This window comes from Centropristis striata, chromosome 3, assembly GCF_030273125.1.
Source record: "Centropristis striata isolate RG_2023a ecotype Rhode Island chromosome 3, C.striata_1.0, whole genome shotgun sequence".
NCBI classification, from domain to species: domain Eukaryota; kingdom Metazoa; phylum Chordata; class Actinopteri; order Perciformes; family Serranidae; genus Centropristis; species Centropristis striata.
In genome coordinates, this window is record NC_081519.1 from 34,799,006 (window position 1) to 34,820,131 (window position 21,126).

Here is a 21,126-nt window from a genome sequence, read left to right on the forward strand (position 1 = left end):
AGTAAAGCTTGTCATGCAAGGTTGCTTAACTTCCATCATAAGCTCTGTTTTGATTGTTGTTCAATGAGAAAAGTAACGGGGTGTAATCATCGATCTTTATTGAAATACTGAGCACTATAACTACTAATCTAAATAAACATGAGCGCACTTCAGATAAATATAAACATGCTGTATCTTTAATGGACATCGCTGACACTAAATATGGGTTAAACTGAAGCCGTAAGCAAAACAACCCTTCTAATTGGGAATATTGAGCAAACCCAATCTGTTAACCAAATTAGCGTTGACAATGCATTTCTGCACTTAGATGGTTAAATAGCAGCACTAACAATGCTGCAGTCTGAATCACACTCTGGGTACTGCAAGGTGCTTTAGATAAAAACATTTATCTTGGATTGCTGTGCTGCTTCTTGTGGATTATGGAGCAGAGTCGACATCAAGTCTGTGCATCTAATGAAAGGCTAGCAAAGAAGTCTAGGCCCTGGAGGATAACCGCATGACCGCAGATATGTGATATCTAGTGCAGGGTTTAGCTCATTACCGCAATTTCTCTTTTTTTTAAATTTCATTGTTTCTGCTGGTGAAAGTTACAGAAGTGTATATGGTGTGTGATATGAAATATAATAAACACAATCATCAGGGTTTTCATCACTGACAGTCTTCCTTTCTGTGTTCAAGGGCTTCTGGAGGAAAAACACTTGTCAGTTGCTCGTCACTCTGTCTCTAGACCGGGGACGCCAAGTCAGCGTTCATGCGACACTGATGTAACTGTCTATACCTGTTCTGCCATGTCCGCAAATTTCAAAGTGTCGAGCAACAAAAGAGCAGCCAAAGTTGCTGTGCAGTGTGCAGTTTTGCTTTGATACGAGTGAGGCTGTCCTCAACTAAAGATATTCCTCGTCGACAAGGATTTCTCGTCTAATTCATACATTTGTGAGTATTCTGGTATTTTTGTCACCAACACTTCCATCAACAGCTCCTCAGTGCTCCTGAATATGGTTGAGCAATATGATGGTGTATACCACTCTCCACTCACAGGCAACCTTATGATCTCACATGATCTTGTAAGGCTCGGGCAATTCATGATCCGTTTTGGGATCTCAAGATTCAAACCAGCTCTTTTTTTGCCTTTTTAATGAACATCAACTCATGCACATATTGTTGAAAAAATAGACTTGAAGCAAAAACAAACACAGGACACAAACCTGTATGCACAAACTGAAATTAAAATACTGCGTGAGATGTGCACTGGCAATGGGCGAACATTGGGCTACGTTGCCTTTTTACCACTTTAAGATGAAATCCATATCATCAGAGCCTTAATGAAGACCGAATGATACTGTGACAGTGAACTGTATCAATTTCTACATCGCTAGTCTTACCATAATTGGGGACAGGCGCCGGGACTTGGATGGAGCCTCTTCATATGGTCTCTCTGCTAGAGAGGCAATGATCCTCTTCCTGTGGCCCAGGGGACCAATCTTAATAACCTAGAGAGAACAGCATCAGGGCACAAAATGAGACAGACTTCCCAGCGTGTTTTCATATCAATATCGCAAACACGAGAATTTATTTAGACTAAACTAATAAAGATATATCCAAAATACACTGACACAGACTTGGTGGCATGCATCCCTCACTGGCAGGCATCCACAGGCAAACAGAAATGACTCTCGTCAATAATTCAGCCTCAATCTGTTTTGCCGTAAGCTTAAAGTACAGCACTGTCTCCTTCCTGGGACACTCCATAATTCACGATCCATTTTTGGACATAGTGCTTAAATAACAGAGAAGAATTTGGTGATTTAGGGGATGATAACAGGTAAAATGCAAATAACCAATCAGGTTTTTAAACAACCATATTACACAGATGCACTTTTTTGACACAACCTAAATATGATTTTAATTGACAGTATTTTAACCTGACACACGTCTATCCACAATATCTCTGTCTCTTTAAACCTTTTACAATGCCAGATCCGCTTGTGTGGCTGAAACCCTCAGAGGAGGAACCATAGGTTAATTTTTATGTAATCAAAACTCATTATCCTAATACTGTATGTTTGCATAATTACCTATTAACATTCATGCTCATGCAGTGAAGGTGGATGTCGAGTGATTAATGTTACATCCGCAATTATGTTGCTGGTACAAAATATTCCGTAACTGGCTCGTATGGCTCTTTGTCTGAAGGCTTCAATTATTTATTCAGTGAGAGTCAGAGGCAGATGAGGCAACTGGTCTGTAGTCTGGATTTCTTGTGCTGTTTTCCTTATTCTTTTGTGCTGAATCCCAGTGAGACCAGTATGCATGAGGTGTGTGAAATAAGAGAAAATTTAAATAGTAATAAAGAGCCTTGGGATTATCTGGGAATGTAAACCAGCTCGTAAATCAAATTCGTGGTTGATACTAAGATGCTGTAAGATGCTGAAGAGGATGTTGGAAATGTAATAGGCAATGCAAGTCCTGCCAAAATGCTCACAGGCAGTTCTGCACACTGAAAGTAATGTGCCCTGCTCTCACACCCATCTTTCTGTACTGCATCGCAGTCTGCTGGACAGCATCCCTCACACACTGCATATACAGTATGTTTGGCTGCTGCTGCTGCTGCTGCTACTGCAGCTGTTGCTGGTTTCTGCCATTTTGCCACCACTGTCTTTGTGTTTATCACAGCCAAACACACATGGATATGCAGTGGAAAAAAATATGACTGCTGTAAACAACCTCAGCTTATCAGCCATATCAGATCAACTGTTTGGGCTGCCTGTCATGACATAAACAATGTTCATGTCTACATGATAGGTGATTATCTCTGCCAAGGAGATGATGTTTTCAGCTTGGTTTGTCTGTTTGTCAGCTACTGGTCCAAATTTCATAACACTCAGTGGAAAGGTGTAGCATGGGCCAGAGAAGAATGCCATTAAATCCCATTACATTTTGGAGCAGATCCATATCACTGGGTGGATGCATGCCACAGTATGCAACCAACGGCTGAAAGATTACAAAAATGCCTGCATCTAGCTAAAACATTAGAGAAAAGCCTGTAAAATGATTATTGCAAACATTGCATTGTATAGCTTTCTGATTTATCCACATTTCACTACAACAGGAGTTGCATACTGTCAACTTTAGCTTAACTGAGAGAACGATTGTTGCCCTAAAACTGATAATATATTGGATATATGAGTTAGGTACAAAATGCTTGCTGCACATGTTACATTAGGCCTTCTAGGTTTTGCCATTGTCCCTCCGTATGTTCCACATCTGTATCTACTGTTGTCCTCTGAAAAGCTTTGTTTTTTAGGTTTGTCACCTTGATTAAAAAGTTTTTTACCCTGTTGGTAGTGAATCCCAATACACAGTAGCTTTTTGGCATTTTTCTGCTGTTGCAAAAGGGAATTTGTGTGAAAACTAGGAGCAAAGAATCAGGTGAGCCGTGGAATGAGTATCAAAAATGTTGATAACTTTCTAAATGGTTGGAACGACTTGTTGGCGCATTCATGTCATTTTCCCAGTCAGAAACACTTTTTACATTATTCTAACAAAACATGAATACAATAAATCCTGCAATGTTAACAAAAGTAACAATTTGTTACATCGTACAAAATCAAATGGGTTCTTCCTTGGTGCAAACCTTTCAAACTATTTTCTTAAAAATTGGGCCAGTAGTCTTTCCTTCTTCTTCTGACAGAAAAACAAACGAGCAGACAGACTAACCGAGCCGAAAACATAACCTCTTTGGTTGAGGTAATTAAAGATTAAAGAGAAAAGTCTGAAAAAGTAATTCTGTAGCAGGAGATGGTATGTTTTTTCTTTCCGATCCCTTTTATCATCTTGCAAACCCTCAGATTTATCTTAAGAGCCCAGTGGGGAAACCACTGCTGGAGTCTAAACACACAGACACGTAAGCGCAAACAGAGACAAATCGACATCTGCACACATGTTCAACCAATAGGGCACATGTTTCTCTACAACCTCACCAGCGTTTTGGCAAAAATAAATTGTAACACAATTTCCATAAAAATAAAACCAATTTCTATTCTCCCCTGTGATCACTCACCATTTGCTCCTTAATATACATTTTATCGTTCAGCTATCTACTAATTACCCAGTGATATTGAAAATGTTACCGTTATAGTTTCATGCAAATGCTTCCATCATAGTGCGCTTCTCTGTTATTTCAGCACTGCATTTTAAACTGCTTCTTAACCTCAAACATGATCATAAAACAAGATAGTCTTGTGATTAGGGAGACCCATCTGAACTGGTCTAAAGATAAGAGCACAGCTCCATCAGAGCAGAAGACACAGTACAATTTGCCTGCTCACCAACCATCTGAAAGAAACTAAAATCAACATTTTACTGAGTAAATGTATGAGATGGCTTCTTACATTGACAATCTCCAGCTCCCACAGGTTCTTAACACACTCCAGTGTGCGGTAGCCACTCGTAAGAAAGTTGGGCAGATATTCATGAAGGCCAAGGCCGTCCAGCCAGGAGACAAGAGATGTGCTGCCATCACAGCCCAGTGCTTTTACCTATAGTGAAGAGAATGACGTTAATAAGCCATACTGTAGCTTTTAGCAGAGAAAAAGGGACTTAAAGTAGGAATTTTCAGTATATGCTTGGTTTTTCAGTGTCCATGGTGTTCCAGGCTATAATTCCTCACTTAAGCTGAACACTGCAGCTGCTGTTTTTAGCCAACCAGGCCATGTGGCTCAATGTCAGTCGGTCAGAGGCCTGTTCCCCAGAGGACGAATCCTTCTGACTTTGGCGATCACCTTACTTTTGTGCTGAATAAAATGTGTTGACAACGACTAGAAGGATTGCTGTGAAATCTTCTTCACGCTTTTAAAGTACCTGGAGGATAAATTTGAATAACTTTGGTGATCCCCTGACTTTTAATCCAAAATAAACATCAGATAATAATTTCAGTCTGTCCAATACTTTGGTTTATGGCCAAATAGCTGCAAAATGAATGACAGTGTACAACAAATGTTCGCAAGTTTAACAGGCTAACCAAAGCTCTTATTAGCCTGTTAGCATTGTCATTTAGCTCAAAGAACTGCTCTGCCTGTGTACAGCATTACATAGCCACTAGCGTGGTTGTTGTCAGGGCTGGAAATTAACTTTTTTTTGTCCACCTGCCTCTATGACGAGTGACACACACCATCAGGATGACACATCATCCTGTTTTTGAATTAATCATACATGTTTTCCTTAACTTGCCAGACTTTTTTTATCCCATTCCCCAGTACAAAGATACTTTTTGATATCTACTGCTTTTTGAACTTTTTTTCTGAGATACTGCATTCACAATCACATACATATTATTCATTATGTTATTATTCATTATTAATTTAAGTAGGAAGCGGGCCAGCTGCATAGTATGGTGATTTTGCAACACAGGAAATGCCCAGACGTAAGGTTACTAGACATACTCAGCCAACCCACAATGCACTGCAGCTCTTCAGACATGTCTAATGGTGGACTCCAGGGCAGACGATTAAAATAATTAACCACTGAATTAAATAATTACGAATGATGGCGAGCGAAATTAAGGTAAAGGGTCATTTTAATACAAAAAATGTATTATTGTTAATTAATATTTGACCAAAATAATTAAGAGTTATAATTTGCCCTACAAAATTACTGGCTGATTTACATTTGTGATAAATAATTTAGCTAGGATGGGTAATTTGTTCTTCATAGTCATTTGATGCATAGAAGATGTATTGCTTGAGTTTACTTGGTGTGAACAGACTGCTGGTTCATACTTGTAGCATGCAGTACATTAGTATGCGATATTGAACAAGGCTACTGTCAGTCACTGTCCTCCCTCAGTGCCGGGGTTAAGTTATGATGTTAAGTACCTTGGGCAAGCTTCGTGCCGCATGGAGGATTTTCTTTCTGTGTCCTGGGTCAGTGATCCCAATGTCTCTGAGATCCTGGTCCTCCATCACGTTACTTCCCTACATGTGCACAAATGCGAGAGACACACACAAATAAACACATTCACACACAGGCGCACACACACACCCACACGCATACACACATGCATGCCAACAAATAAACACACACACGCACACACACACCAGCACATAGACATGCACAGAGACAATACACAATATGGACATACAGCAATACAATACATGACAATAAATCAGTAATCCATTATACTGTATATCAGCGCAATAATATGTATATCTGAAGTATTTACACATAAAAGACACTATGCTGACACATGACAAATCGCTTTATAGGAAAAAAGGCCAATAAAAATATCATGACTCCTTCTATACTGTAACTACCATAGCAACATTGTAGCTGTACAAACACACACTTGCTTGTTACACACACACACATGCACGCACACACACACAGAATATGCACATCTCTGACACAAGCAGTAACAGCAGAGTGGGAGGACAATGAAGTCAAATAAATTGTGCATGCCAAGAGTAATCAATCTGATCTGGTGCGACTCAGAGGGAACAATGCCTTCATAACTGCAGCAGCATCTACAAGATCCCTGTGTTTCATTGAGGGGAACTAAACAGTCCAAGAGGAAGCACAAATATTTTGCCACAGTTTGTAACAATTCCTTAATTTAGGACAGAGAAAACAATGGTTTTCCACCTCCTGAAATCTTGACTGACAAGCAGATTCTTGTCTGTTTCATGTAGCTGTTCATATTTGCAGCTCCAACTGCTTTGTCATCTTATTCCGGTTTATAGGCAGGAATAAAGATACAAGGAGAACCTTGAAAATGTGGAGCTAAGCGTTTTTTCCCTGTGGACTGCTGCAGATTGATTCTTCCTGGCCAAGAATGTTAAAATGTTCTGTAGTCTTTACTCAATCTGCTCTTACTGGATTGGTTTCAGAGCACAATGCAGCAGTATTCACAGGCCTGTATCAGGGTGCAGTTTGGAGATTACTCACTGATCGCTAGAATAAAGGTCAAAATGAAGCGGGGTCTGATGTAAGGGACGCCCAAAATAGATTCTCCACTTTTATTAACACAGTTTGAAGTTTGATGATGCCTCGGGAGACTCTGCAAACTTATTATTTCATGCTGCATTTGAAACATGTGACGGGAATGTATGGTTCAGTTCTTACATAGCTTATGAGCAATGGTAGTTTGATTTAATCTGATACGACTTGCAGATGTAGCCATGGTAGAAGTCCTTCATCTCACTAAATGCACTCAGTTAATGCAACAGTGAATTAGAATTGCTCTATTGCTCTGCACCACAGGGGAATTGTTTAGAAAAATCAAATTTTGCTACTTTTTTTTCTCCAAGAGTCAGCCAGCGTAACAATAATATGGCAAAGAAAAAAGACTTAATTCATGTGTTATGTATGATCAGTCCTACATTATAACATTTGAGAAAGAGGGGACTGCAGAATCTGATGCAATATTAATGCAGTGAAGATGCAATGTAAATGCATGAAGGGTAACTTCTAAGATGTTTCGCACTCGGCAATTTGCCTCATTGCCACATTAGTTTGGACATTAGAGAAACAAAGCATAATGCTATCAAAAAGAAAATAAATTTAGATTTATTTTGACTGACAATTATTCCCACAAAAGAATCCTAATGTTCCTGTTCAGTTAGATTGATCACATCTAAAGCAAGTCTGGCAGAATCTAAAAGGGCAGAATATTAAACATTCACAATGTCTGCCTGACTACTCTGACCTTTCCCTTGTTTGCAACCTCCGCATCCTTGTAAATATCCATGGGTAATTTGCCTTGTGAAATTAATGATTTATCTCCTTGATGCATCAAGTCCAGCAGACACATTAGTCGTGGCATGAAAACGAACATCAGAATGCCTAATGACCCATCGTCCTCATCACATTATGTCCCGGGAATCATGATCAACATGGAATCTTCCAATTCAAATAAGACAAGAAGGTTGCTTTGTTTCCTTTCTAATCACTGTCTAGATATCTGTACACCAGTGTCAATATAATGACAGACTAGTGAGACATTGAAAAAGTTGCCAGTATCAGCCAGTAAAGATTTTGTACTCAGCCAGCTATTTCTTTAATATCTTTGGTTGCATTAGCCTATTGTAGGAAATGCATCAAATCAATAAGAAGGACTGATTTATGGTAATATTGGATTGTCGGGATTTTTTGCATTCATTTAATTAGGATCCTTTATTTGTCAGGTAATCAATTTAACAAGATTAGTGGAAAAACAGCATATGGATTTTAGCTATTCTCAATTTAAGTTTCAGATAGTATACTATATCATGGTATATATTATTACATACAAAAAATCTTACATGTACAGTGTTAAAAGATCCATGTTAAACGCCATCTGGTTTTTGAGGCTGAAGGTTAGGATGCAAACCATTTATTTTAAACTCATTATTGGTTCAGTCCCTATCCATTTATCTCCCCTAATTTCCTATCACCTCTATAATGTCTGCGTATGAATGAAGGGCATGAAATACCTCCAAATACTTAGAAGATACATAAATCCTTTAAAAAGTGTATTGAGCAGAACATTTTTGAGCTGAAAAATAAATCTATAACTATTCTCTAGCGGACAAAGTAAGTAATGATAACACTGTCTCTAAAGCTGAGTCCACACTTACACAGGTGTTTTTTAAAAGGTAGCTTTTTTGTTTGAGTTTTGGCCTTTTATCCAATCATAAACTGCATTTCAGGTCATTATTTTTCTCATACTGTCTGTATGAATTTACCAACCTTACCACCTTATTTACACCTGTCTCTTTAAGCTATTGGAAAAAGCCCAATCTGCTCTGATTGGCTTGGAAGAAAAATGAGCACCTTCACAAAGGTATTTCTCAAGCCGTGGGTGGAAATACTCAGATGTGGGGATGTGACATAGGAAGGGGAGAAGGGGAGAAGGGGAGCCAAATTGTTATGGCCTGTTTAATTGTTTTCTGATTCAGGCATCGCACACAAAAAAAATCACTGTGTTTTGGTTGGCACTCCAGATACAAAAATGTATGTGCACAAGCGATGAAAAAATAAGATTTCATGATATGTCCTCCTCAACTTTAAGGACTTTTTATATATTTATACAAAAATGTACAGTTGCTCTTCCACTAATTTAAGGAATGGAGGCGTCAAATGAGCTACAGAGGCCATTGCTATATAATCCAACACTCCCACGAGTTTTTTCATTTGGGTGGAGATTTTTTTTAAGTAGTTCTTGTGTAGACAGGATATATTTATTTTTAAGAACGGATGAAAACACAGTTTTTTAAATAATACCCCTGTAGGTGTGGACTAGGCATATCATATAAACATATCTTTGGAATTTCAGTGCTGCAATGTTTTCTCACTTGCTGTCGGACATATTCATGATGCCAAAATATCTGCAATAACCTAACATCTGCCTTACAATAAGCTAATATCTATATCAGCTATATTCCTTTTATTATAAGAATATATTCCGAGTACACATACCACTCCTTAGGCCTGTCATCACCTCATGAACAAATCTAAGCCTAAAGCTTGTATCTCCACAGCGCCGCATAGTAGGAGTGATCACGTGTTCATAAGGACTCCCATTATGTTGTTATCTCAAGCTTTACCACTAAGGAAAAACAGATCAGAGAGCAGCAGTCCTCGACTGAAACGCTTTATGAATACAACCACTTGCCCTCTGAGCTTACTGGTCTCACTTAAGTGAGCTCAGCTGTGACAAACTGATGTAACATATAGCCTATAGTGCTAACGCAGCTCTGTGGTCTGAGAAATGTCCGCGTTTGCCCTTTGGGCCTAGTTATTTACAGTGTACAGCCATGTTTTTCAGAGTAACATGACCGGGGGATTGAAAACGTAATGGTGTTTTCTACAATCATCACCAAATGCAATATCAAGTTCCTTGGCAGTGTTCTCTACAGGAAACATGATAATGCTTTCAGTCAGATGTCGACGTCCTTTGAGCGGCAGCTGAATAAATTTATCAATATGTAATCTGACTTTAAAAATGCAAAAACATTCATACAAAATGTGTCAATGCTTTCCAGAAACTGAATGATCATGTTTTTAAACCACCACAGCTGATGCATTTTGTGGCTTTTTCATAATTTACTTTCAAGTGAAATAAGAAATTTGTTATCAAAATAAATGTCTGCATGCAAAAATGTGTGATTAAACTAAAAGAAAACACAAGTATACAGTATAGAAATGCCACATTAGCATGCTGCTGAAGTCTTATCATACATTGTGCAGTTATTGCAAGACCGTCTCATAAGCACCCCAAGCAGAGCATAATGGGTAGTGGATTTAGTGAGATTCAGGAAGCAACCATGCAACTACAGTGTGTTCAGACAGAGGACTGTTTGTCCAGCTTATTTAACTGTATCTACACAGAGGTCAAGTCCAGTGACTGTACATCATAAGAGTCGATACAGGGGGGGAGGTGGTGGCTTTAGAATTGTACAGTAAATGAGATAGCATGATTGGAAATGCTGGGAAAAAGTTAATGGGTTTTGGTTGTCATTTGTCTTTCCATTGGTGACAGCCCATATTCTTTAAAGGGTTTCAGCGTGGGGCCATAAATCTTAGCAGGGTCATGCATTGCACAGGAGGTGAAGAGGAGTTATGAAGGGGAGAGCAGAAAGGGGGAAGGAGGAGAAACGATGCAGGGGTGAGTGGGAAAGAGAAAAGTAGAGGGGGGGAGGGGGTGAGTGGAGCCACTGACAGACAGGCAGAGGGTGAGAGAGCAGAGTGGTGACATAAAAAGACAAATGCAGCTAGGTTGACAAGGGGAGAGACAGGGTGATGTAAAGTGGAACCGACCCCTAAGATGACGTGCTTCAGGTGACTCACCATGAATCGTAGGTCGTCGAAGCCATTGAGCAGGAACTTGCTCTCGTACTGCGGCAGCCCCACGTGCTCCAGCCACTCTCCGACCGGCTGGTCCAGGGCTTTACCACAGGCCCCATCTGCCGAGAGAGGGAAGCGCTTCAGCAGGGAGAAGCCGTTCAGCCGGTAGCAGCGGCACTCAGAGGACGACACATGGCATTGCCACATCATCCTCGGCCAGCAGAAGCAGAGCCGAGTGCAGCAGCACCAGGCAGGGTGGGGGGGAGACAGGGTCCAGGCCGGGGGTGAGGGGCTCCCAAGGTACGGGTTGGGGGCCCAGCTAACTTAAACACAGGAGGAGGGTAGGAAGTGCTGCAGGCCCAGCTCAAGCCCTGCGGGGGACTGACTAGGCTAATATACACCCACTGGTGTTAGTGTGACTGACTGAAAATGTCAGGCGAGGGTGGAGGTAGTGCAGGGAAGGAAGCCCATCTGAAGCTTGGTTTCGTTAGTTATGTTGGAGTGAGCCACTATGGCATCTTCCAACAAACAGGGTTCACTAAACATTCCTTTAGTGAGCAGATGAGCGAGTGTAAGAACAAGTGCCTAGCTAGTCCGAAAAACATAACAATTCTGAACACTACAAGTCAAGAGACTAAATTATTTTCAGGTTGAGGGAAAATTGAAATATCTATCACTAAATTAAACATTTTCATACATCACACATAATTTACTCTCTGCTAAAACTATCCCCGTCATTTTTTTTTCTAAAATCACAAATTACTCCATCAGGGTATAACACAGAAATATTCAGTTCCCCCAAAATAAATTTGTCACGGTTTTCACCACATACTTGTAAAGCTCTGGCTGAGTCCCATGGCTTCATTGGTCAATCTCTTTGAGAGCTAGGACACGGCTCATACAATGAAGGTAGCAGCATTCTAAAGTACTGTTGAGGTACTCATGTTATTTTTGATCAAGGAAAAACACATTTGCTTAAACCATTTTTCGATTTCACTCCAGAGCCACAAGGAGTACGGTCAGGTAGACATATTGTAAATCCTACATCAAAAAAAGAAACGTTGGCTTAGGATTTCCACAGTGTGCTGATTCCAAACTCCTCAATTCATAATCAAATCCAAATATAGATTCCTTGATAAAGCTCCTGGTAAGCTGTCTGCCAGTGGAAAAAGGCTTGGTGTCCTTGGTGGTGCCAGTGCTGCCCAGCATTCACACTCTTCAGCAGGCTGCTGGCTGTGCGTCTCCGCCACAGAACGTGCTTCTCATCTCTCAAAGCAGTAAATCCAGGTTCAGATCCAATAGACGGCAGGTGAGCCTCTTGACTCTGAAGCAAGGATCACTGCAGGACCACAGTGTAGGTTAAGCTAGCTCCTTCCTGAGGCAGGCGCCCCCCACTCACGCCCCAGCCCACCTGGTTCTTCTCCTCGCTGGGTACAGCTAGCAGCCTCTGTGCTCAGGGCAGAGGTTTGCTGCATCCCCTGCCTGTCTGAGACATGCAGGCAGCGCAGATGCAGTCACAGCAGCTGCTCCTGGCTCACACACGCTACCCTCACTGCTCACAGGGCATAACGTCCTGACGCCGGCTACTTCTACACAGGAGACCACAGATCTGCCTCAACCTCAGCCACTGCCGCCACGTCCTTCCCACATCCACGACAGGCAAGAGACTCAGATCATCCCCCCTTCTCATCCGAGCAAATCCCTCAAGCTCTTCTTTTTAACTCCCCCCCTCCTCGCTCTCGTCTCTCTCTGCTTTCTTTCTCTTGCTCTCGATCTCATAGCCCCATTCCCATACTGTGTGATCGCACTGCAGGGCTGCCGTATGCTGCCTGATGAAGTGGGGTGCTGCTCCACGTAACCACCTCTCTCCCTCACTCTCCCACTATATCAATTCCCCTCCCTCTTGCCTCTCTCTCTCTCTCCCTCACTCTGTCTCGCTCCCTGCCTCTCGTCCTCAAACACACAGACAGATGCAAACACACACACACTCTTTCTCTCTCTTCATCGTCTGTCTCTCTACCCTTTTCCCCTTCTATAGTGCTCCTCTTTTTTCTCATACAAACGCACACACTCTTCTTCCCTGTCTGTCTCTCTCTAACCTTACCCCACCTCCCCCCCCCCACTGCACTGATTAGAATTGCAGAGGCACTCTGATCTTGCCAGTGCAGAAAGGACACCACTAGCAGAAGCAAGGAACAAGAACTGAGAGCCCAAAAATCACAGCCCTTCTCAGCCAGGAATGACTAGAATGTAAAGGGATGACGAAGACCCGATCCTCTTCTGCAGCAGCAACGGCAAATTTCTTAAGGCTAACATGGGATATTGAAACAAAGAGCCTCATCAAGACCCTGCTTATTAGCAGACAGCTTTAATTCATTTACATCTTACTTTGATGATAGGACAAGGGGGGGCAGCATTGATTCAAGTCAGCAGAAGTCTTTAATGCACTTGTACAGGAGAAGAGAAGAGAAGAGAAGAGAAGAGAAGAGAAGAGAAGAGAAGAGAAGAGAAGAGACACACTTCAAGTCTCACCCAGTCATGCAGGATGACAGAAAAGAGGCAAATTCCATTATGTACTTCCAGATGCTCATGTCATATCAAGCGTTTTTAGTGCACAAAAGAGGCTACTTACAGGAAAAAGCCCGGATGAACTAGTGACATAATATATAATTAAGATAGATTTTGGGGAGAAAGACTCACACACAGTGCCATTTGACTTTGCCTGTCTAAATGGGGAATGGTACAGTGTAGCACCCACCTATGCAGGGCTGCTCACTGCGTCCATCACTGGTGGTATCTGGGTACAGCTGCAGGCAGAGCGTAATTAAGCAGGCTTTCAAGCTGCCTGCAATCACCTCACACATTCCCAGATGGGTAGTCAGCCATTCAGTAAGGCAGTCAGGGCAAAGGGAAGCGATGCCAACAGAGGGAAGCAAAGTGAAGGGCTATTGATTGAACGTCCTCCGTAATTGGCCGCCTGTACCCCTTGTTGCTCTGGCGTTAACGATCAGGTAAAAGGCCAAGTCGGGTCTCTGTGACCCGTCAGTCATCCACGAGGACCAGTGCTCATCATTCGTTATCAGGCAAAGAAGCTGCTGTCAGATTTGCCCTGACTGAGGAGAAAGATGATGGAAGGAGGGAGTGAGAGAGAATGGGAGAGAGAGAAAATGAGCAGGAGACAGATAAGAAACAGAGAAAGACTAATAAAGGAGGAGGCGATGAAACATATGGGCGAGATAAGATGGTAATAGGACGTAAGAAGGATTGAAGTGGACTAATTATGATTCACTACGAGATCCCACAACTCCTCCTCCTTCTTTACTCTTTCCTCCTGAGCCTCACACCAAAGTCAGCTCTTACACCACAATATCCAGACAAAGACTGTTAAAAATACCCGCCACCCCATCCAATTACTTCCATTCATTTGGGACAGCAACACCTCCCACGGTAGTAGGACCTAATTATTGACTGACAGAGTATCCAATGCTCCTCCGTGGGGGGGAACTGGGTCACTGTCTTATCCCCTGTTAAACAGGCCAAGTTGTCAAATCTATCCAAGTGGGTTTTGGTACTGTTTGAGCACTGCAAGGTCTAGACTTGGCTCCATGGAGCACCCAGAAAGACCTATTTACAGAGGAAGAGGTAGAGGTTGTGCCTAGATAAAGCCATGCCTCTTTATCAGAGCAGGAGAAAAGCACTAGCTCCTTGTCAACACACCCAAGCACTGGAGAAAATGAGCCGCAAAGCTGAATTAATTCAGGGAAACTGAAGGCGGACTCTTTTCCTTTGAACGTCAGAGTGTGCCTGTACACAAATCGAGCCGATGCCTCCTGTGTGCTGTTAGCTGAGCTCTCTCTCCACTCCCTCTCTCTTTTTAAGCTCATTTACTCAGTGCTCTCTTAGCACACAATTGAGGCACTCGTGATGGGCACACACAACACAAACAACCTCATCCTTGGGCGTGCAGAATGGCGCAAAATTGTACGACTGTTTTTTTTTTGTAGCCACAAAAACATGATGTTCAGAAACCTGCTTCTGACGGATGAATGATGTCCTTGGCTCCTGATATGAGAGGGACAGCGTACAAGGAAAAGGTGGATGGATTAAAAATACACAAAAAATTAGATGGAGGATAAGGTTTTTCCAGTTCTGTTACAATAAAAAGATAAAGGTGGAATAAAGAGTGACAATTTAGGTTTCCATGTTTGTGTAATCTCCCTTATCTCCCTCTTTTTCCCCTTTCCCTCTTTTCCTCTGTCTCCCTCCCTTTCCTGGTGATGACTCTGAAGGGTACCTGTTTGTTCCCTTTCATTACATTGTGGAAAAAGAGATATGACCTCTTTACTAAGCGACACGTACAAAAACAGCAACAAAAGCATCTTCGCAACCTCCAGAACTACTTGTGCACAATCTCCGATTAGAATCGGAGCAGCAACTGCATGACTCAGCTGAATCTGGGACACTTTCTGCATGCTTTTCTTCAAACAAGGCCTATAAATAGCACACACCTATATGTGTAGAAGAAGAGAAAAAAAAGCAAACAACATATTTTCTCTTATGTAATGGAGAATAACCTCAGGTCTTAATTGTAAGGATAGCAATTAATCTAGGAATGCTTGGTTGTGCTGGAAGTCAACTTACAATTGAAACCATAAATTAACACTGCAGTGGAAACCAGCTTTGCTTTAGGATTACTTTGCTAATATGGATTTCCTTTTGGCTTAAAATCATATTAACGAATATTAAAATTGTGTGATGGTTAAAAGCAGCCTTGAAGGAACTGAAATACAAAGTGGTTATGATAATGATAATAGGTGTTGTTACAGTTACATATATTTTATTGCAACTGTTCTTTTAGAGTTATAATTATTTCATGTTTTATATTTATTTGCTTTGCTTCTTTTTTTTAAACATATTTCAATATTGTTGATGAAATTGTCTGCGCTTTTCTTTTTTTTTATCATGTTTGGCATTCTGAGCTATATAATTAGAGTTTACTTTTATCCTGTTCTTATCATAGCAATTAGCAAACTGATAACACAATTAAGCATGAAATCAAGACATTTCATTAAATTAAATGTCATTAACAGTATACTAACTGTTCACTCAGCATGTAGTTTAATTGGCTGAATAGATAAAACTATTACTTATCTTTTAATTATATAATTGAATTGGATTGATGTAAGATGCAGCAGTAAAAGACTGAATTTCTTTTCCACATTTCTGCATCCTTACTTTATAACCATTCATCACAACCACATACTTTACTGTTTCTATCATTCAGCTTCGGTGGTGTTCCACCTTGCCGTGGTCAGCAGATTGTTAATGCATGAAACAAGCTGCGCATAACTAATGAAAATGTTATCTTAATAAATCTGATGAGCCTTTATGAAGGTAGTCCTGGGCATAGCTGGAGGAGCTGTTACACAATACTGTATGACGAAACCACCTTATGGCAGAGTCTCTAACAGAGGTAAGTTTACACTGTATCAACTCAGGAGTGTGATCTAAACAAACTGAGCTGATGCCAGCTGGCTTCTTCCTCTGCACTGCCTGAAGGACACTTGATGAAGAGCACTATCAGTACAAGCTCTATTGAGATATATAGTAACTCCAAAAAAAAAAATATGATGGTGAGGAGAATCTAGAATTAGATTTCCCACAAAGTGGTACCTGTGTTTAACAAATAACAGCGAAGTGCCAAACAAATGTCAGCTTGAATCTCTGTGACTTATAAGGACAGCACCCCCCCCCCCGCCCCCACCCTTTCTGAAGGTGTGTTTGAATACTGAACAGCAGCTACTAGAAAAGCTGCTCATAAATGTAATCCGTTACACAGCATAAAGTTTGGTTTCTGCCAAGTGGCAACCTCCGGGTCTGAAAAGTGAAGCCAATGCAAAAGTGCTTTCTCTGTGATTGCCAGCAGGGGGTGACTCCATCGGTTGCAAAAAGAAGTCCAATTTATCACTTGATTCAATACCTCAGTAAACATTATTCTAATGAGTTTAAGGTCTTAATTGTTAGTCTAATTTTGAATTGGATGCCTTTTGCTTACCAAACTAGCTAGTTTGCATTAGGTGATAACTTAGCATCTTCCATCTTCAAAACCACAACCAATTAGTGACGTCAACAGGAGTATGTCCACTTCTTTTATACAGTTTATGGTTTCTGCTGATATTACATCTAATTCTTTGTGTCCAATTAACTCTACAGGGCCATCATGAATGCAATTGAGGCAATCAAAACAGAAGTCATTTAAGGTTACCTTTCCCATAGAACAGGTCTTTATCTTGTCCCTTTATAAAACAAACTAAACAGCCAACATTAGCTTACAATTAAGGTTGTTTTAATCACAAAAAGCTTAACTGTGAATAACCATCTGAATTACTTCCTGTCGCTAAACACATGCAGCTTTCAGAATAAGAGCACAGTGTGTTAACAGAATCAACCACATAATGTACAAGAAGACTGTCAAAATAAGATTCCTTAAATAAAATATACAAGAACCCATATTCTCCTTTACAATATTTCATTAAAATCTGCAATGATTAAGATCAGTGTACATGATGAATAGTGGCATTAGAATGTGTGAGAGGCACCAAATTTGGGCATTTTATTGAAAAAACTAATTCTCCAGAGGGCATAAAGATTCTATGTCACGGTATCTCCCGACTGTGAAAAATGTTGTGTGAGGTGTTTGCTGTTTGTGTTTAACCCTTAAAGTGCACAAGATTAATGCATTTAAGTTAAAATGTACTTTTTTTTTCCTGGGGGCATGCACGTCGGAAAATATGTCTCTTGACTTCGGCATTCAGGCAGCCTCTCCCTGGCCATTCAGATCGGGCCAAAGCAATTATAACTGCCATCGGCGTTTTGATTGCAGCTGATCTCAGACCATATTCAGTGGTTGAAAACGCGGGCTTTAAACACATGCTAAAGGTAATTGAGCCCCGCTATGAAGTACCCTCACGTCCGCACTTTAGCCAAAAAATAATTCCAGACCTGTATGAGCAAGCTAAATCTATTGTTTTGTTGAAAGCTTTTCAGCTATGAGGAATTTATATTTTATAATACTTCATATATTCTTTGTATATTTGAGAATATTTTCTTTATTGGAAAGCTTATTTCATATATATTTTGTTTACTTGAAAATTAGATTTAAATTATTACCAGGCAGAACTTTGCAATTGTATTCTATTTTTTATTTATTTTCATATTTGTGTTATGTCACAATAAATTGTTGGTTTGCAAGCAAAATATATTTGTTGTTTATTATTTTAAAGCATGCAAATAAAATCCATACTGTACTGAAAATGAACCGAACCGTGATCTCAAAACAGAGGTATATATCGAACCGTGATTTTTGTGTATCGTCACACTATTCGAAAAAAAATCCCTCAATTCTGTATCATTAAGGAAACATTATAAGTAGGTATTGAGGCATTACCTGAGCTTGTTGTGGGCTGTTTCTTTTGTGATGTTTCAATGCCTGCTCCAATCAAGTTCATGATCTTCTCAATCTGTTAAACAGAACAAGCACAAAACACTTGAAATATCAACAACTGCTAATGAATAACAAATCAATGCGGAACAGTAGAGATCGTGTGTTGATGATGTTAAAAACATGCACTTAACTCCTTTCTAACCCTCCTCCATCCCTCCACAGCCAAAACAATTACAAAACAGGAGCACTAAAGGAGTGGCGCTGGGAGAGGAGTTAGGACAGAGAGCTGCTGCTGCTGGGAGTATCGGGGAGGAGGCGGGCTGCTTTCCAATGATGGATTACAAGCAACAGTCCAACGTGGAAAGCAATTCAATGACTAACCCACAACTCAGCAAAAACACAGCAGGGTGATAAGGTGAATTACAATCTAGAAGGCTTTGAAACTCCAAATTATTGAGGCCTATAGGCAGTCCTGTAGTCAAGTCCATACTGCACAAACTAACCCTCCAGAGATTCAGATCTGTTGCTCACTATTTCTTAGTGAGTATTTGATTGCCCTCTCAGACCTGTATTATTTAAGCTTCACAGAAGAAGGCAACAGCTTACTGCAGGGTTAAGTGAGCACAATGCTGCATGCAGGAGATTACAGAGCAACTCAGAGAAGAGTTGTTTAGGGGCTTAGAGCCAAAAATGTTTATTAAAGTAGTCTCTGGCTTTCCAGGAGAGCCAAAATACATTTCCAGGTTGTTTGCTTTTGTTTATTTGTTGGATAACAAAACAGTAACTCAAGTTCCAACAAAGTGAGTTTTTTTTCTTTGATAGATGCAGTATGTTATCAATTGCTGGTATAAATATAATAAGGACGAGTAATGAACTTTGTTACTTTCCTATTTAGAGCCAATCTAACGACCTGCCCCGCACCTCTACAGCTCTCGAAATAACATGATTTTTCACACACCTCTCATTTGTTTAATTCAGCCCATAGGCTGTATAAAAGAAGCAAACATATATGCCTTCAGGTCTGAAAAGTGACGTCAATGCAAAACTGCTTTAAATTTACATTCTTTCTAATGGATTGACTCCACTGGTTGCAAAAAGAAGTCAAATTATATAGAAGTTTAAGAGAAAACAGACCTATTTCTTTCTTGATTTATAACCTTAGTAAACATTTTCCTGATGACCTTTCAATCACTAGTTTCAAATAATTTTTTATGAGTTGATATAACTGTAACTGATTGTGTTATATGCCTCTTAACTGGAACTAAATCGTATCTTGGCAGACTTTGTTTGGACCGTTGTCCAAGGCCTTGTGATTTACACCCCTACACACAGCCCTTATGTAAAAAAAAACAAAAATTGCCATTTTTTACTTTTTGTCATTTCTTGTCAGCAGATTTAATTACCATCAGATAGAGACAGGCTTGCTATGCTCAGCTTGCCAGCTGCCTCATATTGAAAGAACAGATATGCAAGTGGAAACATTTTCTCATCCGACTCAAAACAACAATATGAATAAGCATCGTTCCAAGTATCTCAAACTATTCCTTGAAATACAACAGCGTGAAAACTAAGTGGGACCACTTACAGCAGGTGTGAGACAAGTTGTTATCCTAATGTCCCGTCTCTGTTCCATCTTATTAAACATTCAAATACAAGGATTTTATTTCACTGACTTCATTAAGCTCGATTGGAACAGACATTCTGAAGTTCCCAATGTCATATTCTTTCCATATAAATATACACAGTAGTATATTCATGGGTCTTGATACTCCAACTACAACCAACGGTCTGGTATCCATCATATGTACTGCATATTTGAATAATAAGCACTCAACACTGGTTAAGTGTAAGCAGTTTGTCTACAGAGAGGACTTGCTGACACTTCATATTTCAAGGTCAACAGGACCTGCATAGAACAGATGTACCATTCAGCCCATTATGAAGAGAACAAACAATACATAGAAAGGCATTCAATATTCTTTGACTGTTGTAGAAAATATCTCTGCAAGTACATGTTGTGATGATTTAACAAAAGGCAATTAGCAGGCAGGGGTCACCTAAAATTCTCTGTGCAAACTATTGCAGATCAGGCTGGGAACTAAATTTAGAATCACTGGAGTCGTCTATTCACAATCAGCAATGAAGATTTTTCCAAGCCTGAAAAGCTGATTCTGCTTTCACTAGTGACACTAGCCAGGCTTATTTGATGTAATATTTAGTGTTTGAAAAAGCCCTATGCACTTCGCTAGTGGCATCAACACTGTGGAAAAGCCTTGATTCATTTGGAAGTCAGGCACGTGGGACGCATGGCATATGCCTCAAGCAATACAGACCTCACATTACTCTTTGAATTAACCCAGATACATTCTATATCATACACACACACACATCTGCATTACATCTGGGTTTAAGTGCACCTTTATTAAAACCCGTCCTCAAAATGCTGCCTCTAGGGAAACCAGCGTCATCATAGTTGAAGTGCTGTAATATTTCATAACATCATGCACATGCAGCTTCATCCGCTGTATAAATAGCTGAGTGTTTGGCGCTGGGACAGGGCAGAATTATTTTGAATGTTTTTTTGTCATTCAAAAGAAAAATTTGTTGTTTTTACATTTTTTTCATGACAAAGAGTTGCCTTGTGAACTCAGGTCAATTGGTCTAATAGTATTACCACCCATCCATTACTTTTACTCTCTTATCCCTGAGGGTCATGGGGGGAATGGAGCCAATTCCTGCTGTCATTAGGCAAGAGGTGAGGCACACACACTGGATAGAGTCAGCAGTCAATCATAGGGACAGAAAACCATTAATGCTCACGTTCAAAATGCATATGAATTCACATGAACCAACCAGTTAGA

The 21,126-nt window shown here is 40.4% G+C and overlaps 1 protein-coding gene across 4 annotated transcripts in view; it reads right to left on the reverse strand.

The window, feature by feature from the left end:
- Positions 1–21,126, reverse strand: part of anks1ab (ankyrin repeat and sterile alpha motif domain containing 1Ab) — a 47,769-nt gene that overhangs the window by 15,805 nt on the left and 10,838 nt on the right. For all 4 annotated transcript variants that reach the window (XM_059329939.1, XM_059329938.1, XM_059329937.1 and 1 more), the window contains exons 2-6: positions 18,269–18,341; positions 10,825–10,940; positions 5,874–5,972; positions 4,392–4,538; positions 1,383–1,490 (exon numbers count right to left, since the gene is read on the reverse strand). In XM_059329939.1, the coding sequence (XP_059185922.1) occupies positions 1,383–1,490; positions 4,392–4,538; positions 5,874–5,972; positions 10,825–10,940; positions 18,269–18,341 (543 nt within the window). The remainder of the gene's footprint in view (positions 1–1,382; positions 1,491–4,391; positions 4,539–5,873; positions 5,973–10,824; positions 10,941–18,268; positions 18,342–21,126) is intronic.